Source organism: Heterodontus francisci, chromosome 13 (genome assembly GCF_036365525.1).
Source record: "Heterodontus francisci isolate sHetFra1 chromosome 13, sHetFra1.hap1, whole genome shotgun sequence".
NCBI lineage: Eukaryota > Metazoa > Chordata > Chondrichthyes > Heterodontiformes > Heterodontidae > Heterodontus > Heterodontus francisci.
Genome location: NC_090383.1, coordinates 51,337,606 through 51,357,000, shown reverse-complemented (window position 1 = coordinate 51,357,000; position 19,395 = coordinate 51,337,606). Strand labels below are relative to the sequence as shown.

Sequence of the window (19,395 nt, the reverse complement as noted above, 5' to 3'; positions counted from 1 at the left end):
TGTCCTATGATGAGAGGCTGAGTAAATTGGGCCTGTATTCTCTGGAGTTTAGAAGAATGAGAGGCGATCTCATTGAAACATACAAGATTCTGAAGGGGATGGATAGGGTAGTTGCTGAGAGATTATTTCTGCTGGTTAGGGAATCTAAAACTTGCAGGCACAGTCTTGGGATAAGGGGGCCACTCATTTAGGACTGATCGGAGAAATTACTTTAATCTTTGGAATTTTCTACCCCAGATGGTTGTGGATGCTCCATAGTTGAATACATTTAAGGCTGGGCTAGACAGATTTTTGGTCTCTCGGAATCGAAGGATATGGCGAGTGGGTGGGAAAGTGGAGTTGAAGCCTAAGGTGAGCCATGATCGTATTGAATGGCAGAGCCGGCTCGATGGGCCATATGGTCTCCTCCTGCTCCTATTTCATGTGTTCTTGTATTACTGATCCATTTGAAAAGGGGTCCTTCAACCACAAAAGTGAGAACCATTGGCTTCAACTCATCTTGTAATACCTTGAGTATAAAAGATTAAGGGGTGATCGAATTGAAGTGCTTAATATGATTAAAGGAATTGATCTCACAGTGTGGAGGGAATCTGGAATACTCGTTCCCCAATTAGCTGTTGGGGCTAGTTCAACTGAAAATTTTAAAACTGTGGTTTATAGATTTTTGTTAGGCAAGAGTATTAAGGGTTATGGAACCGGGGTGCATAGATGGAGTTAAGATACAGATCTACCATGATCTGAATGAATGGTGGAATGGGATTGAGGTACTAAATGGACCTTGTGTAACAACAGCTGATTTTGTTGTAAATTCTTTGTAACGTTGCCTCAGTGGTAACATTCTCATCTTAGTCATCAGTTCATAGATTCAAACCCTATTCCAGAGACTTAAGTACTTACCCTGGGCTGATGGTTCAATTTAGTAATGAATGTGCTGCAGAGTCTTTCAGGGGAGCTGTTTAAACCAGCGCCCTGTCTGCAGTTTCATTTGAAGAAGAAACAGGCAAATTTTCCCAGTGTCCAATCCAACATTTATCCCTCAACCGACCACTAAAATGGATTATTTGGTCTTTATTGCTCTTTATGGTACCTTATCTATTGACTGCCAGTTAGCAGTAAACAAATACTTCTTTGGCAGTTAATTGCTTTAATCCTTGGCAGTTAATCCTGAGGAATTGAAAGATGCTAAATAAATACAGTTTAGGTTATAGATGCATAAATGAACCTTTTAAGACATATCCAAGTTCATTATGGAATAGTGATCTGTGTGACCGTAAAGTGATATGCCTGTCATATGAGTGCAGAAGTCATGATTACTATTTAAAATGCAAGTTTGATTAATTTTGATCCAAGAGTTGCGCATGTGAAGTTTCCATATGCAGCTCCTGTAAAATCCGATCTGATTTTATTTGGTAAAATGCCAATTGAAGTCTGATATAGTTTGCATTGTCAGAAAAGGAGAAAATTGACCTTAAGCAGTATATGTATTCCATTTAATTCATAGCCTACTACACAGGATAGGTGTGTGTTAACTTGCATCATACCAGGTATGATGTGTGATTTGTCTCAATCATCCTATGTCTCATTAGGTCCCTTACCTTTGTACTAAGAGTGTTTTGAAGTTGTCAGTACAAATGTTCCTACCTTTTCATAAACTCTGCTCCTTTCTTGATGGAACTCTTGAGGGTTTATTGTTTCCAAGAGTATCTATTCAATTAGGTTAATTAAGAAATGTCATCCTTCACTTAAAAATAAGAGTTCCAAACTTATGGAACTCAAAAGGTGCATTCAGTACGTTACGGGTGAGACCACATTGCCTCAGTATGCTGATTATTTATTATTTGTGTATGCAGATGGTTCATTCAATGCAGGAAGTCAGTTCCTACATTTCATGCGAAGATGATGCTTTGTTTAAATTTGTATAGTAGCACATGTTTTATTTTCCAGGAACTCCAGCCACGCCTGCTACTCCAGCTAATGTGATGCAGAATTTACCTGATGCGTGGGCCTCCATCTCTCAGCTATCTAGCACAGACACAATTGCTGCTGTGGCACAGCTTCTCCAGAGTCCCCAGGGTCAACAGGTATGACATTTGCCAATTTTGTATGTATTGATAATTGCTGGTACAACTGCAGATCTTCTGACACATTAAAAATAGTTTACTTACATTTGGAGCCTTTTTTTAAGTCGAGCCCTTCGTCTCTATGTTGCTCATGCATGTACTAAAGTATAAATGTTTGTCTCGGTTTCTGTGTTGAGAGGAGGAGTTGAGTGATGGAAGTGTTATTACAACTCCACCTAGTTTATACTCTGTTCCCAAGGATCCAAGTAACAAATTGAGTTTGCAGTTATTAATTGGAGTTATACTTGGGTTAAACAGTTTATGCTGATTTTTTTCTGCTTGGAAAGAAGATCTTTATGTGTATAATTGTCAGGTTGGCTAAAATTCAAACAAAGTAAATGTTTAAAGTATTTTATGCTTTCCCAGAAGGCAAACCTTGATCAGCTGTTTTAAAAACAAGAAGCAGTATACTGCAGTTGCTGGAAATCTGAAAGAAAGCTGAAAGTGCCGATCAGGCACCATTGGTGGGCATTAATGCTTTGGGTGCAGACGTTTTTTCAAAATTGACCATCTCTAGTTTTTGTTTCTTAGTTCTCACTCTTTCACTGCACTGAAAACTCAAAATGTTGTGACTATTACTATATTGATTACCTTTTTTTTGTTTTCTGAGGGCTCATTTAGGCTTGGCAAAACTATGTTGGGTAGGACTATTTATTTGGAAAACCGTGTTTATGCTCTAATAATAATGTATTGTAGAAAAGCAAAGTCTAATCATTGCAGATAATACTTATGAATTGTCCAGGGTTATGTTTATTTGAAAACTTTCTGCACTGTGGTATACTAACATAATAGGACTTAATAATGCTCATTTTCTTCTGCTCTCCTTATACACGATATTGTCCTTTGCTTGAGACATACACAGGTGCCCTGCTCCCAGCTCTCTCCCAGTGTTGCTTAATAAGGACCTGTTAATGCACAGACATGATTTAGAGAGACTTTTCGTCTAATTTTCAGCTCTTGCTGTAGGAAAAATATTTACTGCCTCCACACACTGACGAGCTCATATACAGGAATGCCCAGTATAAAAAGTCCTATGTATTTACCTGACTTTGATGATTCTATTTAATGTGTGTTAGTTCAAATAAGTACCACCATCTTATCCTGATCATTTAGTTTTAAATCTGCCATGAAACTGAAATTTTAATACTTCCCACACTTCGCAGATTTTATGGCAAAGGCTTGCCATCAGTTTATTTGACTTTATTCCCACTGTCATACAGTTGTGCACATGTTACAGAAGAGAGATGAATATTTGTCGTGTGAATCCTATACTTCCATATGTAAACAGTTGTGTTCTCATTTATTCTTTGTCTCTAGCTCCAGCAGTTGGTGCAGAATCTTCAGATGCAGCAGCAAAAACCTCAGCCCTCTCTGCTTCAGGCTCTCGATGCTGGGCTTGTGGTCCAACTACAGGCCCTTACAGCTCAGCTGACAGCGGCTGCAACAGCTAATACACTCAATCCACTGGAACAGCGACTCAATTTTAATAAGGTACTATGATGGATGCACTTCGGTTACAGAGATAATGAAAGAATGCTACATTTAAAATGTCCAGTAAGTGAAGCATCTCGTCTCCATTTTATACAAAGGATATAGAGGTGCTGGGGAAGGTGCAAAAGGATCCACCAGGAAGATGCCAGACCTATGAGATTATACCTCTTAGGAAGATAAGATAGGTTGGGGGTCTTTTTTCTAAAAAAAAAAGAGAAGACTGAGGGGTGACCTGATAGAGGTCTTCAAGATTATGAAAGAGTTTGATAGGGTGGGCATAGAGAAGGTCTTTCTACTTGAGTGAGACCAAACTTAGGGGCCATAAAAATGTAAAATGGTCACTAATAAATCAAATATGGAAGTAAGGAGAGACTTCACCGAGAGAGTGGTTAGAATGCGGAACTCACTATCACAAGGAGTAGTTAAGGCAACCAGCATAGATGCATTTACGGGGAAGCTAGATAAACGCATGCGGGAGAAAGGAATACAAGGATATGTTGATGGTGTTAGATGAAAAAGGGTGGGAGAAGGCTCATGCAGAGTATAAACACCTTGATGGATGTATCATAACTGACAAAGGTAAACTTTCCCCACTCGTCCTTCTCAACCTGCCTGTAGCCTTTGATACAGTTGACCACACCATCCTCTTCCAACTCCTATTCAATGTCGTTCAACTGGGTAGGACTGCTCTCACCTGGTTCTATTCTTGCCTCTGTAATTGTATCCAGCGCATCACTTGCAATGGCTTTCGCATGTATACTGATGACACCCAGCTCTACCTCACCACCACCTCTCTTGACTCCTCCACTGTTGCTGAATTATCAGACATCCAATACTGATTGAGCAGAAATTTCCTTCAATTAAATATTGGGAAGACTGAAGCCATTGCTTTGGGTCCCCACTCAAACTCTGTTCCCCAGCTACCGACTCCATCCCGCTCCCTGGCAACAGTCTGTGATTAAACCAGTCTGTTCGTGACCTTGGTGTCACATTTGACCCCAGGATGAGCTTCCAACCACATATTCGCACCAAAATGAAGACCCATCTATTTCCACGACTTCGCCCCGTCTCAGCTCATGTGCTACTGAAACCATCATTCATGCCATTCTTGCCTCTGGACTTGACTATTCCAATGCACTCCTGGCTGGTGTCTCGCATTCTACCCTCCTTAAACTTGAGGTCATCCAAAACTCTACTGCCTGTGTCTTAACTTGCATCCGTTCACCTATCACCCCTGTGCACGCTGACCAACATTGGCTCCCAGTCAAGCAATGTCTTGATGTTAAAATTCTTATTCTTGCTTTCAAATCCCTCCATGGCCGCGCCCCTCCCCATCTCTGTTATCTCGTTTTGCTGAAGCTTGACAGCCACATATAAAGTTTCAACCCACGTTTCCAATAATTTGCTCATCTCAAGTTGCTAGTACTAACCAATCTATCAACCTGTAATGGAGCTGTGCTAGAAATCACCCTTTACAAAGCTTCAGGCCAGGAAATTACTAATCCCAAATGGGGCTTAGTTTCGTTGACTTCAAGGGCCATATAGCCATGAATTCGAACCTGCAGGTGATCTCAAAGCTGCAGGTTGTACAGCCTACCCTTAATCAGGGCAATATTGTGTGATGGTGTTTTTCTCCACAGCACCTTCCGCTGGCAGGAATTGAGCACTTGAATTTCATTATTGCAAAAGCAAAGTACTGTGGATGCTGGAAATCTGAAATAAAAACTGAAAATGCTGGAAATACTCAGCAGGTCTGGCAGCATCTGTGGAGAGAGGGACAGAGTTAACATTTCAGGTCTGTGACGTTTCATCAGACCTAAAACATTGACTCTGTTTCTCTCCACAGATGCTGCCAGACCTGCTGAGTATTTCCAGCATTTTCTGTTTTTATTGATTAAATTCCATTGTTGGGGTTGAATATTGTGCAACTTGCAAGAAATGTTTGCTGCCGCAGTATTATGTAAAGAAAGACTTAAAATTTATATCACGCCTATCACGACCACCAGACGTCGCAAAGTGTTTTCAGCTTTTGAAGTACTTTTGAAGTGAGGGTACTGTTGTAATGTAGGAAACTCAGCAGCTAATTTTTGCACAGCGATCTCTGTCAAACAGCAATGTGATAACGCCCAGATATTCTGTTTTTTGTGATGTTGGTTGAGGGATAAATATTGGCCAGGGCACCTGCTCTTCTTCAAAATAGTGCCATGGGATCTTTTACGTCCACCCCGAGCAGGCAGGCAGTTTAGTGTTTCATCCAAACAGCAGCACCTCTGACAGAGTAGCACACCCATAGTACTGCACTGGAGTCCAGATTGTTGTTCTCATGTCCTGGAGTAGGACTTGAACCCACAATCTTGTGACTCAGAGGTGAGAATGCTCCCAACTGAGCCACGACTGAATAAAATGATTGTTAAATGGGCATTTTCTTTTATCTACACAACCTAGCTTTGGTGTTGTGATTGATCTATAATTGCATCTTATAGGATTGTATTTGTCAGCTCTTAAAAAAAAAATTGGATGCCATTTGTTTTATTTCTGTATTTTATAAATTGCCAATTGGGAGATACTTTTAGAAAATGGTATTTCCCCTTTAACTGAACCTCAACTTCAAAAATATTATCTTCAAATCCTTCCTTGGCTAGCTCCACCCATTTTGGTTGATTTTCTCCAGCCATATGCTCCAGCTATATGGCATCAGATTACTACTTGCTGACCATTCTCTGTGGTTCACTGTCAGAAATAACGTACTTTGTAAATTTTCTTTGGCATGTTCGGGCAATTTGTTTAAATCCGTGGCCCCTTTAAATTTTTTTGAGTGGCCGTGCATGCACAATAACAAAGGGGCCGACTTGTATGCGGCCTGCGCAGGAACTCAGAATGGCTTCGGACCAATGTTCCATCTTTCAGTTACTAGCCCCTATTTTCTGGAATTCTGTCCCAACATCACTGTCGTCTTACTTCTGGGGCCTTTGGAACTGTCCAAAATAAGCTCTCTCTATTCCCACCCATTTGGCTTTTTGCTGCACCTATCCATATTGTCTTTCCTCTCTTCTGTTCACTTTCTCTGCCTTGGTGAATGCTTCAACACATTTTTCTTAGACATAGAACCACTACAGAAACCTACATTTCTGCCTCTTGGGCATGACCCTGCTCAAATTGTGCCACAGATTGATAGACTCAGTTAGAACAACAACAGCTTTTATTGTTATAGCACCTCAAACTCGCTAAAACATCCATGGAGCTTCGCAGGAACATTATAAAGCAAAATTCGCTACCAAGCCATGTAAGCAGATATTAGGGCAACTGGTCAAAAGCTTTATCAAAGAGGTAGGTGTTGAGCAGTGTCTTAAAGGAGGAAAGAGAGGTGGAGAGACAGAGGGTTTTAGGGAGGAAATTCTTGAGCTTAGGGCCTAGGCAACTGAAGGCTTGGCAACCAATGGTGGAGCAATTAATATTGGGGATTTAAATATAGCCTCTTTTTTCAAAAATACACTAGTAAAATAGGCAAAAGAAAGTGTCCCATTGTGTGACTTAGTCAGATGTTACTTGCAGCTCCCTTTGAATTAAGCACGCATGTTTTTATAAGCGTCCCAGTTAACTGTTTTGGGAGTATTTTCAAATCTTCTAGGTTTTCTCTAAAGCCTTCACAGACAGGTATTTGAGTCTTCTAAGAGAGTTGATGAGAAAAGGAAAGAATCAACAATCAAGATTGTTACAAATAAGGGTAGATAAAGTGAGAATTGGAAAAATTTACACTTGTTTATTAGGCAGTGCTTGACTCCATTTAAGGTAGGTTAGAGGAGTTTTACTTTTCATCAAGCCTACATTATATTTGAAATGGAACTGTATAGTATGGATGTGAAGTACCAGAAGTATGCCATTTCTAACATCCTTCACCTTGTATAAATTTCCACAACAATAAATGGTTCCTGAGTATTGATTCAAAATTTCAGACTAAATCTTATGGCAGAGAAATTTGTTCACGCGACATAACACGCATTTACCTTGATTTCCCGGGGGCAGGCAATGGCCAGAGGCACTGACCATCCCTGGGGAATCAAAGTAAACCTGCTTAGTGGTGCTACAACAGCAGCAGATTTTATTTGTATAGCGCCTTTAATGTAATAAAACATACCAAAAGGAGCATTGTAAAACAAAATATGACACCAAGCCACATAAGGGATGTTAGGTCACCAACTCTTGGTCAAAGTGGTAGACTTTAAGGAATGTCTTAAAGGAGGAAAGTGAGGTAGAGAAGCAAATTCCAGAGCTTAGGGCCGAGGCAACTGAGAGCACGGCCACCAATGGTGGAGCGATTGAAATTGGGGATGCTTGAAACCAGAGTTAGATGAGAGCAGATATCTGAGGGTTGTGGGGCTGGACAAGATTACAGAGACCATGGAGGGATTTGAAAAGGATAAGAATTTTAGAGTCAAGACTTTGCTTGACAGGGAGCCAATGTAAGTCTGTAAGCACAGGGGTGATAGATAATAGGGGCTTGGTGCAATGTTAAGACACAGACAGCAGAGTTTTGGATGACCTCAAGCTTACGGAGGGTAGAATTTGGGAGGCCAGCCAGGAGTGTATTGGAATAGTCAAGTCCAAAGATTGTAAAGGCATGAATGAGGGTTTCAGCAGGAGAAGAGCTGAGACGGGCGAAGTCCGGCAATGTTACAGCTGTGCAAATAGGCAGACTTAGTGATGGTGTGACTACGTGCTCGGAAGCTCATTGTGGGGTCAAGTGTGACACCAAAGTTGCAAACAGACTGTTGCTAGGAGTCGGCAGCTAGGGAACAGAGTTTGGAACGGGGACCCAAAACAATGGCTTCTGTCCTCCCAATATTTAATCGGAGGAAATTTCTACTCATCCAATACTGGATGTCAGATAGGCAGTCTGATAATTTAGCAACAGTGGAGGAAACGAGAGAGGTGGTGGTGAGTGGAGCCTGGGTGTTGTCACTGTATGTGTCAAAATTACCACTCTGCTTTAGGATGATGTCACCAAAGGGCAGCATGTAGATGAGAAATAGGGGGCCAAGGATAGATCTTTGAGGGACACCAGAGGTAGTGGTGAGGGGGTGGCAAGAGAAGCCATTGCAAGTGATACTCTGGCCAAGATTAGATAGATAAGGATAGATGACCATAATATGAAATAATTTTACATTAAGTTTGAAAGTGATGTAGTTCTTTCTGAAACTAGGGTCTTAAATCTGAACAAAGCAAACTATGAAGATGTGAGGGGCAAGTTGGCTATGGTGGATTGGGAAAATACACTAAAACATTTGATAGATAGGCAATGGCTAGTACTTAAAGTAGTATTACATGACCTACAACAAATATACATTGCTCTAAGACCCTAAAACCCAACAAGAAAGATGAATCAATCGTGGCTAACAAAAGAAGTTAAAGATTGCATTAGATTAAAAGAAGTGGCTTATAAGGTTGCCAGAAAATGTGGTAAACCCGAGGATTGGGAGTAATTTAGGATCCAGCAAAGGATGACCAAGAAACTGACCAAGAAAGGGAAAGGAGGATATGAATGCAAGCTGTGGAGAAATATAAAGGCGGACTGCTAAAGCTTCTTTAGGTACGTGAAAAGGAAAAAATTAGCAAAGACAAATGTGTGTCCATTACAGGCAGAAACAGAGAATTTATAATGAAAAATAGGGAAATGGCGGAAAAACTAAACAATTACTTTGTGTCTGTCTTCCTGGAGGAACATACAGAAAATCTCCCAGAATTGCTAGGGAACTAAGGGACTTGTGAAAATAAGGAACTGAAAGAAATTAGTATTAATAAAGAGGTAGTACTCGAAAAATTAACTGGATTGAAAGTTACTAAATCCCCTAGACCAGATGAGTTACATCCCAGAGTGTTGAAGGAGGTGACTATAGTGATAGTGAATGCATTGGTGGTTATCTTTCAAAATTCTGTCGATTCTGGAAAAGTTCCTGCAGACTAGAAAGTAACAAATGTAACCAACCCCACTATTTAAGAAAGGAGGGAGAGAGAAAACGGGGAACTACAGACCTGTTAGTTTGACGTCAGTAGTCGGGAAAATATTAGAATCTATTATAAAGGATGTGATAACTAGACACTTAGAAAATAATATGATTGGGCAGAGTCAACATGGCTTTATGAAAGAGAAATCATGTTTGACAAACCTGTTGGAGTTTTTTTGAGGATATTATTTGTAGCATAGAAAACCGGTGGATGTGGTGTAACTGGATTTTCAGAAGGCTTTTGATAAGGTCCCACACAGGAGGTTAGTAAACAAAATTAGAGCAAATGGGATTGGTTAACAGACAGAAAACAGAGTAGGAATAAACAGGTCATTCTCAGGATGGCAGGCTGTTTCTAGTGGGGTACTGCAAGGATCAGTGCTGGGGTCACAGCTGTTTACAATCTATATAAATGATTTGAATGTGGGGACCACATGCAACATTTCCAAATTTGCTGATGACACAAAATAGGCGGGATGTAAGGAGGCTAAAAGGGGACCTGGACAGGTTAAATGAATGGGCAAGAACAAATGGTAGAACAAACAAAAAGATAAGAGTATTTATTAAATAGTATGAGGTTGGGAAGTGTTGATGTCCAAAGGGACCTGGGTGTCTTTGTTCATGAGACACTAAATGCTAGTATGCAGGTGCAGCAAGCAATTAGGAAGGCAAATGGTATGTTGGCCTTCATTGCAAGGGGATTTGGGTACAAGAGTAAAGAAGTCTTGCTGCAATTGTATAGAGCCTTGGTGAGACTGCACCTGGAGTATGGTGTACCGTTTTGGTCGTCTCATCGAAGGAAGGATATACTTGCCCTAGAGGGAGTGCAAAGGAGGTTCACTAGACTAATCCCTGGGATGGTGGAATTGTCTTGTGAGAAGAGATTGAGGAAACTTGGCCTGTATTCTCTAGAGTTCTGAAGAATGAGAGGTTATCTCATTGAAACTTAGAAAACTCTTACAGGGCGTGGCAGGGTGGATGTAGGTAAGATGTTTCCGCTGGCTGGTGGGTCTAGAACAGGGGATATCATTTCAGAATAGGGGTATGCCATTTAAAATTGAGATGAGGAATTTCTTTATTCAAAGGGTGATGAGTCTTTGGAATTCTCTACTCCTAGAGGGCTGGGGAAGCTCAATCATCAAGCATGTTCAGAACAGAGATCGATAGATATCTGGATACTAATGACATCAAGGGATATGGGGACAGTGCGGGAAACTGGTGTTGAGGTACATAATCAGCCATGATCTAATTGAAGGCGGAGCAGGCTCGATGGGCTGAACAGCCTACTGCTGCTCCTGTATTTCCAGATGATAATGGAACTAGGTGAGTGCAGTCCCACCCAGCTGAGCAGTGATGGAGAGGGGTTGGAGGAGGATGGTGTGGTCAGCTGTGTCAAAGGTGGTAGACAGGTCGGGGAGGACAAGGAAGAACCCTTTACCTTTGTCACAGACGCACAGGATGTCACCTGGGATTTTGATGAGTTGTTTCAGTACTGTCAGTTTTAGCAGATGAGAGCGGAACCTGATATTGCTTTATGTTGGCCAGTCAGATCTAATCTGCTGTATCCTTTCAAGACTGCGTTCTTGGACTTAGGGAGTGGAGATGAGGGCCGTACCTTGGGGAATGGCCAGGGTGAGAGAGAGTTACTGTTTTATTGGGACTAGGGCATCAAAGATGGAAGTGAGGGTAATGTTGAGCAAATCAGTAGCTGCTGAAATGTTGTGGTGAAAGCAGGCCCAAAGGCTAGACAGTTGGGATTTTGAATGTGCAATTGTAAGTGAATGGATTATTTTTTTCAGGGGCAGATACAGAAGGGAGTAAGGTTGGGCTGCAGAAGGGGGTTATGGATGGAGAGTGATACAAGGAAGTGATCGGAGATTTCCTTATCTGTGATTGATACAAAGGGACTAGCAAGACCACATGAGAAGGCGAGCTCAAGTAGATGGCCCTGAATATGGGCTGGGGGGTTTTACGTGGAGGGAGAGATTTAGAGAGGATAAGAGGGCAGGGAACTCAGGAGAGAGAACGCGATGAGTTGAGGTTGAGATTTGAAGTCACTCAGTGCAGAGGCTGAGAGGAAACAGTGAAGGGTATCTCAGTGAGAAAATTTTTATCGTACAGAATGATGGTTTTGCATGAGAGGTGAGAAGGGTGGAACAAGGTGAGATGCTCAAAGGAGGAGAAAGTGGCAGAGGAGCAATCATTCACAATAAGTTCATGGATGCCAAGGGCCTTTTTCACAAACGAATGGACATTCTGGAAGGAGATGCTGAGAGGAATAGTGAGAGGAGAGTCCATAGGGTCATCAGTGGAAGGGGTGAGTTGGACAGGAAGGAAATTGTCATCAGGCACACTGGGCAAGGAGGTCAATGTGAGAGTGAGATGGGACAATTAGGCTTGCTGCTCATAATGAGGTAGCGCCGAGTGTCTTGATGTGCCCTTTGGAGGATGCTGAGAGAGACATAGAGGGAAGCTGTAGCCTTAGTTAAGACGAGTGAAGCCTGGGACAGCAACAAAAGAACAGGAAGGTTGTGAAGTATTCAAGGGTTGGGATAGGGAATTGGGAGGACAGAGTGTACCTGAGAGTGGAGAAGTAGAAGGAGGCATGATGATGGAAGAGAGTGGTCTTGGGGGTAAGAGAAAAGTACATTTAAAAAGCAAAAGCTACAGAAACAAATTTCTCCCCCTATATGTTTAATTGCTGCAAATCCTTGTTTTCTTGTCTTATGCATGCTGACAACCAAAAAACTTATTACTGCACAGGCTGATGAAGGCAATGAAGATGATGACTATTCTCCTTCCTGGTAGTAGTGGTCACCTTATTTGTGTCCCCGTCAAATTGCAAACAACATCGAGAAGAAATGGTGCTCTATTTGTCCAGATGTGTAGAATCCATCCTGTGATTCCCAGCGCAGGTGCAACTACAGTTGTTTCAAAGTTCCAGTTTGGCTAAAAATCTGTGAACTGCATCTTGTCACATTTAACTAAATTATCTAAAAGTTGCTGTAACATTTATATTTACAGTAAGTAGAGATGGATGGTTCTGGTGCTTCCAGAGATGAAAAAAAACTACTTTGGGTCTTGGAATCTTTAGCAACAGCAATGTTGATTCATTTTCTTGGCAATACTGTCTCCAGAATCAGGCTGTCATTGCCAGCAAACTGTAGGGTGAAGGATGTACCGCAATAAGTTAAATGCATTTCTGCTTTTGAAGAAATCTCTGATTCTGAAGGAAGTAACCATTACAATTAAAGCAGGATGTATTAAAGACAGGGCTAGGTTGGCGAACACTGTTATTGAATCAACTGGTTGTGAAATACTGAATTAGGTTTGTATGTTTTGCTGCAGAAACTCCTTGACAGATTTGAATATGATGAAGAACATGATCATTCGGACGAAACTAAGAAAGAAACATCCGCATCCCAGCTGTAAGAAGTTGTCTGATTTATGAATGTTATTTCCCCCCAGTTGTGAGCCAGTGTATATCTTGCTTCTGAAATCTTTGAACAGAACTTAGTTATATTTTAATTTGATATAAGTAAATATGCTGCTAATATTGAATAAATTTCAGTGCTTCATTCATTGATGCACACAGCACAGTCATTGGAAAATATAAAGTTTCCAACAATCGACATTGGAAATTAAAGATCTTGAGTTACATTGTCCACCTCCTGATTGCCATGGATCCCTGGATCTCATCTTTGGTAATCTTATTCCTTAGCATTTCCATTATGATCTTCATAGAAGTTTTGCTGGGCATAAGCAAGAGGAGGTGGGTAGGGATTGTGGCTTTCTCCTGGAACCATAAGGGTGACCCTTCATATGTCAATCACAAACTTTACTTATAATAGTTTTCTGACTCGATTTGGATGCTCTATATTTCTGTCACTTGCACTCCACATTCATCAGTTCTGATATCACTGAAATGCATGCCTTGAGATTGGAATCTATGTAGAACATTCAGAATGTGACATTGAATCACGGAGTCATTTATGGCACAGTAGGCCATTCAGCCCATCGAATCCATGTCAACTCTCCACAGAGCTATCCAGTGAGTCCCATTCCTCCACTCGATCACTGTAGCCCTGCAAGTCTCTTTCCTTCAAGTGGCCATCCAACTTCCTCTTGAAGTCATTAATTGTCTCTGCTTCCACCACCATTGTTAGCAGTGAATTCCAGGTCATACCACCCTTTCTTGAATAAGGGTATCACATTTGCCACTCTCCAATCCTCTGGCACCTATGGAGATTATGGCAAGCCCTTCCACTGTCTCCATCCCTACTTTCTTTAGCAACCTGAGATGCAAGCCATCTGGATCAGGTGACTTATCTACCCTAAGCACTTTTTAAGTACCTTTCCCCTCAATTTTTACCCTATCTATTGCCTCTACACTCTCCCCTTCCACCGATATTTTCAGATTCCACTTCCTCAGTAAACACTGATATAAAGTACTCATTAAGTATATTAGCCTTGCCCTGTGCCTCTAAGCATATATCACCCTCTTTGTCCTTAAAAGGTCCCACTCCGCCTCTTATTCCCCTCTTAGTTTTTACATGCCGGTAGTAGATTTTTGAGTTCTTTTTTATGTTGACTGCCATCCTAGTCTTATGTTGTCTCTTTGCCAGTCATATTTTCCTCTTCACTTCCTCTCTCAACTTATTGTATATGGTCTGGTTCTCACTTGAATTCTTTTTTTTTCATCATAGTCTCTATCTCCCTCGTCATCCAAGGAGTCCTGTTTTTGGTTCCTTTACCTTTCGTCCTTATTGAAATGTACTTAGCCTGCACCTGAAGCATTTCTTCCTTAAAGATGACCCATTGTTCTGATACAGCTCTTCCTGTTGCTCTTTAGTTCCATTTTACCCTGGCTAGATTTCTTCTCATCGCGTTGAAATTAGCCCTCTTCCAATCAAGACATTCTACCTTATTTCGTTCCATGCTTTTCTGCATTACTAGTCTGAATCTTATGATATGATCACTTTTGCCCAAGTGCTCCCTGACAGAAACTTGGTCGACTTGGCCCACCTCATTTCCCAGCACCAGATCTAGCTGGGCTGAGAACATACTGATCAAGGAAGTCCTCCTGAACACAATTCAGAAATTCTCCCCCTCCCTACCCTTTAGTTTAGAATCACCCCAATCGCTATTTGGGTAATTAAAGTCGCCCATTGTCACCACTCTATAGTTCTTGCACATCTCTGTGATTTCCCTGCAGATTTGCTCCTCTATCTCACTGCTTCTCAACTCTAACCAAATGGATTCTGTCCTTGCCCCCTCAAGGATATTCTCCCTTTACAACACTACAATGTCTTCCCTAATCAGAGCTGCCACCCCACCTCCTTTTTTACCTTCTCTATCTTTTCTGAACACTTTGATTGAGTTTTTTGAGGAGGAGACCGAGGATTGACGAGGGCAGGGCGATGGACGTTGTCTACATGGACTTTAGCAAGGCCTTTGACAAGGTTCCGCATGGTAGGCTGGTCCAGAAGGTTCGAACACATGGGATCCAGGGTGAACTAGCCAATTGGATACAAAATTGGCTTGGCGATAGGAGGCAGAGGGTGGTAGTGGAGGGTTGTTTTTCAGATTGGAGGCTGGTGACCAGTGGTGTGCCGCAGGGATCGGTGCTGGGCCCTCTGTTTGTCATATATATTAATGACTTGGATGTCAATGTCCGGGGCATGATTAGTAAGTTTGCAGATGACGCCAAAATTGGTGGTTAAGTGGACAGTGAAGAAGGTTGTCTAAGGTTACAACAGGATATAGATAAACTGGGAAAGTGGGCAAGGGATTGGCAAATGGAATTTAATGCAGACAAGTGCGAAGTGATGCATTTTGGGAAGTTAAACCAGGTCAGGACCTATACAGTGAATGGCAGGGCCCTGGGGAGTGTTGTTGAGCAGAGAGACCTTGGGGTGCAAGTACATAGTTCCCTGAAAGTGGCAACACAGGTAGACAGGGTGGTGAAGAAGGCGTATGGCATGCTTACCTTCATCGGCTGAGGCATTGAGTACAAGAGTTGGGACGTCATGTTACAGTTGTACATAACGCTGGTTAGGCCGCATTTGGAGTACTGTGTGCAGTTCTGGTCGCCACACAACAGGAAAGATGTGATTAAGCTAGAGAGGGTGCAGAAAAGATTCACAAGGATGTTGCCTGGTTTGGAGGGCTTGAGTTATAAAGAGAGATTGGATAGGCTGGGTCTGTTTTCCCTGAAGCGAAGGAGGCTGAGAGGGGACATGATGGAGGTATATAAAATTATGAGAGGCATAGATGGGGTAGATAGCCAGACTCTGTTTCCCATGGACGGGGTGACTAAAACTAGAGGGCATAGATTTAAGGTGATAGGGAGGAGGTTTAAAGGGGATCAAAGGGGTAAATTTTACACACAAGGAATAGTGGGTATCTGGAATGAGCTGCCTGAGGAGGTGATGGAGGCAGGAACAGTAGAGACATTTAAGAGGCATCTGGACAGGTACTTGAATGAGCAAGGCATAGAGGGATATGGAATTAATGCAGGCAGGTGGGATTAGTATAGATAGGCATTATGGTCGGCATGGACACGGTGGGCCGAAGGGCCTGTTTCTATGCTGTACGACTCTGTGACTTTATATTCTTGTATAATAAGCACCCGGTTCTCGCCATTTTTAAGCCACATTTCCTTTATTGCTACTACATCATATTCCCATACTGCTATTTGTGCTTGTAGCTCACCAACCTCATTCACCATACTTGTGCGTTTACGCACCTGCATTGTAATCCTGTCTTTGCATTCCTCGTAGTCCTTCTCAGTCCGCTCCCATCTAATACAGAACTACTCCCTTCTCCAGTACTGTCTAACATCCTCACATTATGCATCTTATTCGTCTTTTCTATTTCTGTATGCTTGTGTCCACTCCCCCCACCCCCCCCCCCCTGCCAATTTAGTTTAAACCCTCCCCAACCACACTAGTGAATCTCCCTTCAAGGATATTGGTCCCTGTCCTGTTGTGGTGCAACCTGTCCATTTTGAATAGGTGCCTGCTGCTCCAGAACTGGTCCCAATGCCCCAAGAATCTGAAGCATTCCCTCCTATACCATGCTTCAAGACACACATTGATCCTCCCTATCTTTCTGTTTCTACTCTCACTAGCGCGTGGCAGTAGGAGTAAACTAGAGATTACTAGCTTTGAGGTCCTTCTCTTCGACTTCCTCCGTAGCTCCTGAAAATCTGACTGTGGGACCTCAATACCTGTGCATGCTGTGTCATTAGTACCAACATGTACCACAACCTCTGGCTCACTCCCTTCCCCCTGCAGAATATTCTGCACCCTCTCAGTAATGTCCTTTACCCTGGCACCAGGGAGGCAACACACCATGTGGTTACAGAAATGCCTATTTGTGCCCCTGACTATGGAATCACCTATAACAACTGCATTTCTTCACTTTGCTGCTCCCTCCTCTATAGTCCCATGCCCATTGGTGCCATGGTCTGGACTGCACTCCTTCGAGGTCTCACCACTCCCAGCAGTCTCCAAAGCTGAGTATCTGTTTGAGAGTGGCGCACACCCCAAAGACTCCTGCACTTACTGCCTCTTCCTACCCTTCCTGATGGCCACCCACCTACTATCCTGAACTCTTACTACCTGTGGGGTGACCATCTCCTGTAACATACAATCCAGGAAACACTCCTGCTTCCTGATGCACTGCAGTGATTCCAGCTGCCCCGCAAGCTCGTAGATCCTGAGCTCAAGCTGAAGCAGCTGGAGATACTTCCTACACGTGTGGTCACTCAAGACACATGAAGTGTCCCGAAGTTCCCACATGGTGCAGAAATTGCAAGCAACAGGTCACAACTGCCCATCCATGATCTAAAAAAACCTCTATATGTCCCCTTTTAAACAATCTAGAGTATCTCTAGTTCTGCTCTGTGCCGATACTCTTATTATAACACTTACTGTTACAATTATTGAAATATTTGTGTTTGGAAGGGGTTTTTGTCAGCATTCCTGGCATGTCAATTTTTTGTTGAAAATAAATTGGAATTAAAGCATTCTTGACTAAACATTATTTAATCTTTAGCAGTTCTGCTAATAGTGTATGTAGTAAGAGCTCCTACTATATACACTGTTGCATTAGGAGGTCATAACATACTTGATTTTGAAGTCATCAAATATTACAGAAGAGAAGCTGAAGCAAGAGTAAGCCAGTTCCCAGCTGATCAAAACGGTATTTGGAAACTGTTCGCCTTAATAGAGCACCTGGTGATCAGTACCTTCTTACATTAATGTGCTGCCTGTCATTCTGTATCTTCAGAAGTTACTTAAACTCTGTAAAACTGACACTATTTTTAAGCTATGCTTAGCAAGCAAAAATATGAGTAATTAGAACATCTAGGTTTCAGTTATTCAACTCTTCTTGTCACATTATGGTTCTACATTGTTTCTTCTTTCCTCTCAGAGCCTCCATTGCATGCCATTCCTCAAAGCACATCAGGAAAAACAATGGTTACAGGAGGAAGAATTGGTGCAAAGTGAAATGCTACTCGCTTGTAGCACATTTTTTAAAAATTCATTTCATGGGATGTGACTGTCGCAAGGCTAGCATTTGTTGCCCATCCCTAATTACCCTTGACAACTGAGTGGCTTGCTAGGCGATTTCAGAGGGCAGTTACGAGTCAACCACATTGCTGTGGGTCTGGAGTCACATGGAGGCCAGACCAGGTTAGGGCAGCAGATTTCCTTCCCTAAAAAAAAATTAGTGAACTAGATGGGTTTTTACAACAATTGATAGTTTCATGGCACCATTACCGAGACTAGCTTTCAATTCCAGATTTTTATTAATTAATTAAATTTAAATTTCACCAGCTGCTTTAGCCTAGGCCTCTGGATTACTGTAATAAAAGCAAAATACTGCGGATGCTGGAAATCTGAAACAAAAACAAGAAATGCTGGATTCACTCAGCAGGTCTGGCAGCATCTGTGGAAAGAGAAGCAGAGTTAACGTTAACTCTGCTTCTCTTTCCACAGATGCTGCCAGACCTGCTGAGTGAATCCAGCATTTCTTGTTTTTGTCTCTGGATTACTGTGTTGCTGTTGGGAGCATGTTGTATTTCCAATCTGCACATTACTTTTTATATTTAGAATAATTTATCCTGGTTTTCTCCCTCCCAAAGGGCAGTGATTGATATCAGGCTATAGTTCCCACAGGTAACAGGAGCAGTCTAGTGCTTTACTGATAGTGAGTGCTCCTTTGTTGTTTGAGCCTCTGGGGCATTATGGTCAAGCTGATGTAAACATGTCTCAGGTAGCTCAGTTGGCTAGAATGTGATGCAGAATAACCCCAACAGCACTGTTTCAATCCCTGTACCGGCTAAGATAGTTCTTGGGGCCTACCTCCTCGCCTTGCCCTATATTAATATCTTGGCATAAGCCATGATTAGCAACCCTCAGAGCGGTTGTAAACACCCATATTTAACAGAAGAGGTCCTTGAAACATAGCATAGTTGTTTTTCCCTTTAAAATCATTTTAAGACCCAATTGTAGCGCACTTGCTATCACCCCAACTTGTTAGTTAACTCAGCACAGAGCTGCATTTTATTGGTTTGTATTACTTGATACAACATGTTTCAGATTTCCAGCATCCGCAGTATTTTGCTTTTATTTTAGTGTTCCACAGGGATCCGTGCTGGGACCACTGTTGTTTGTGATATACATAAATGATTTGCAGGAAAGTATAGGTGGTCTGATTAGCAAGTTTGCAGACGACACTAAGATTGGTGGAGTAGCAGATAGTGAAGGGGA

At 42.0% G+C, this 19,395-nt stretch overlaps 1 protein-coding gene across 2 annotated transcripts in view; it reads left to right on the top strand.

The window, feature by feature from the left end:
- Window positions 1-19,395, top strand: part of scaf8 (SR-related CTD-associated factor 8) — a 192,126-nt gene that overhangs the window by 139,241 nt on the left and 33,490 nt on the right. For both annotated transcript variants that reach the window (XM_068044814.1, XM_068044813.1), the window contains 3 exons: window positions 1,945-2,081; window positions 3,438-3,611; window positions 12,962-13,041. In XM_068044814.1, coding sequence (XP_067900915.1) covers window positions 1,945-2,081; window positions 3,438-3,611; window positions 12,962-13,041 — 391 coding nt within the window. The remainder of the gene's footprint in view (window positions 1-1,944; window positions 2,082-3,437; window positions 3,612-12,961; window positions 13,042-19,395) is intronic.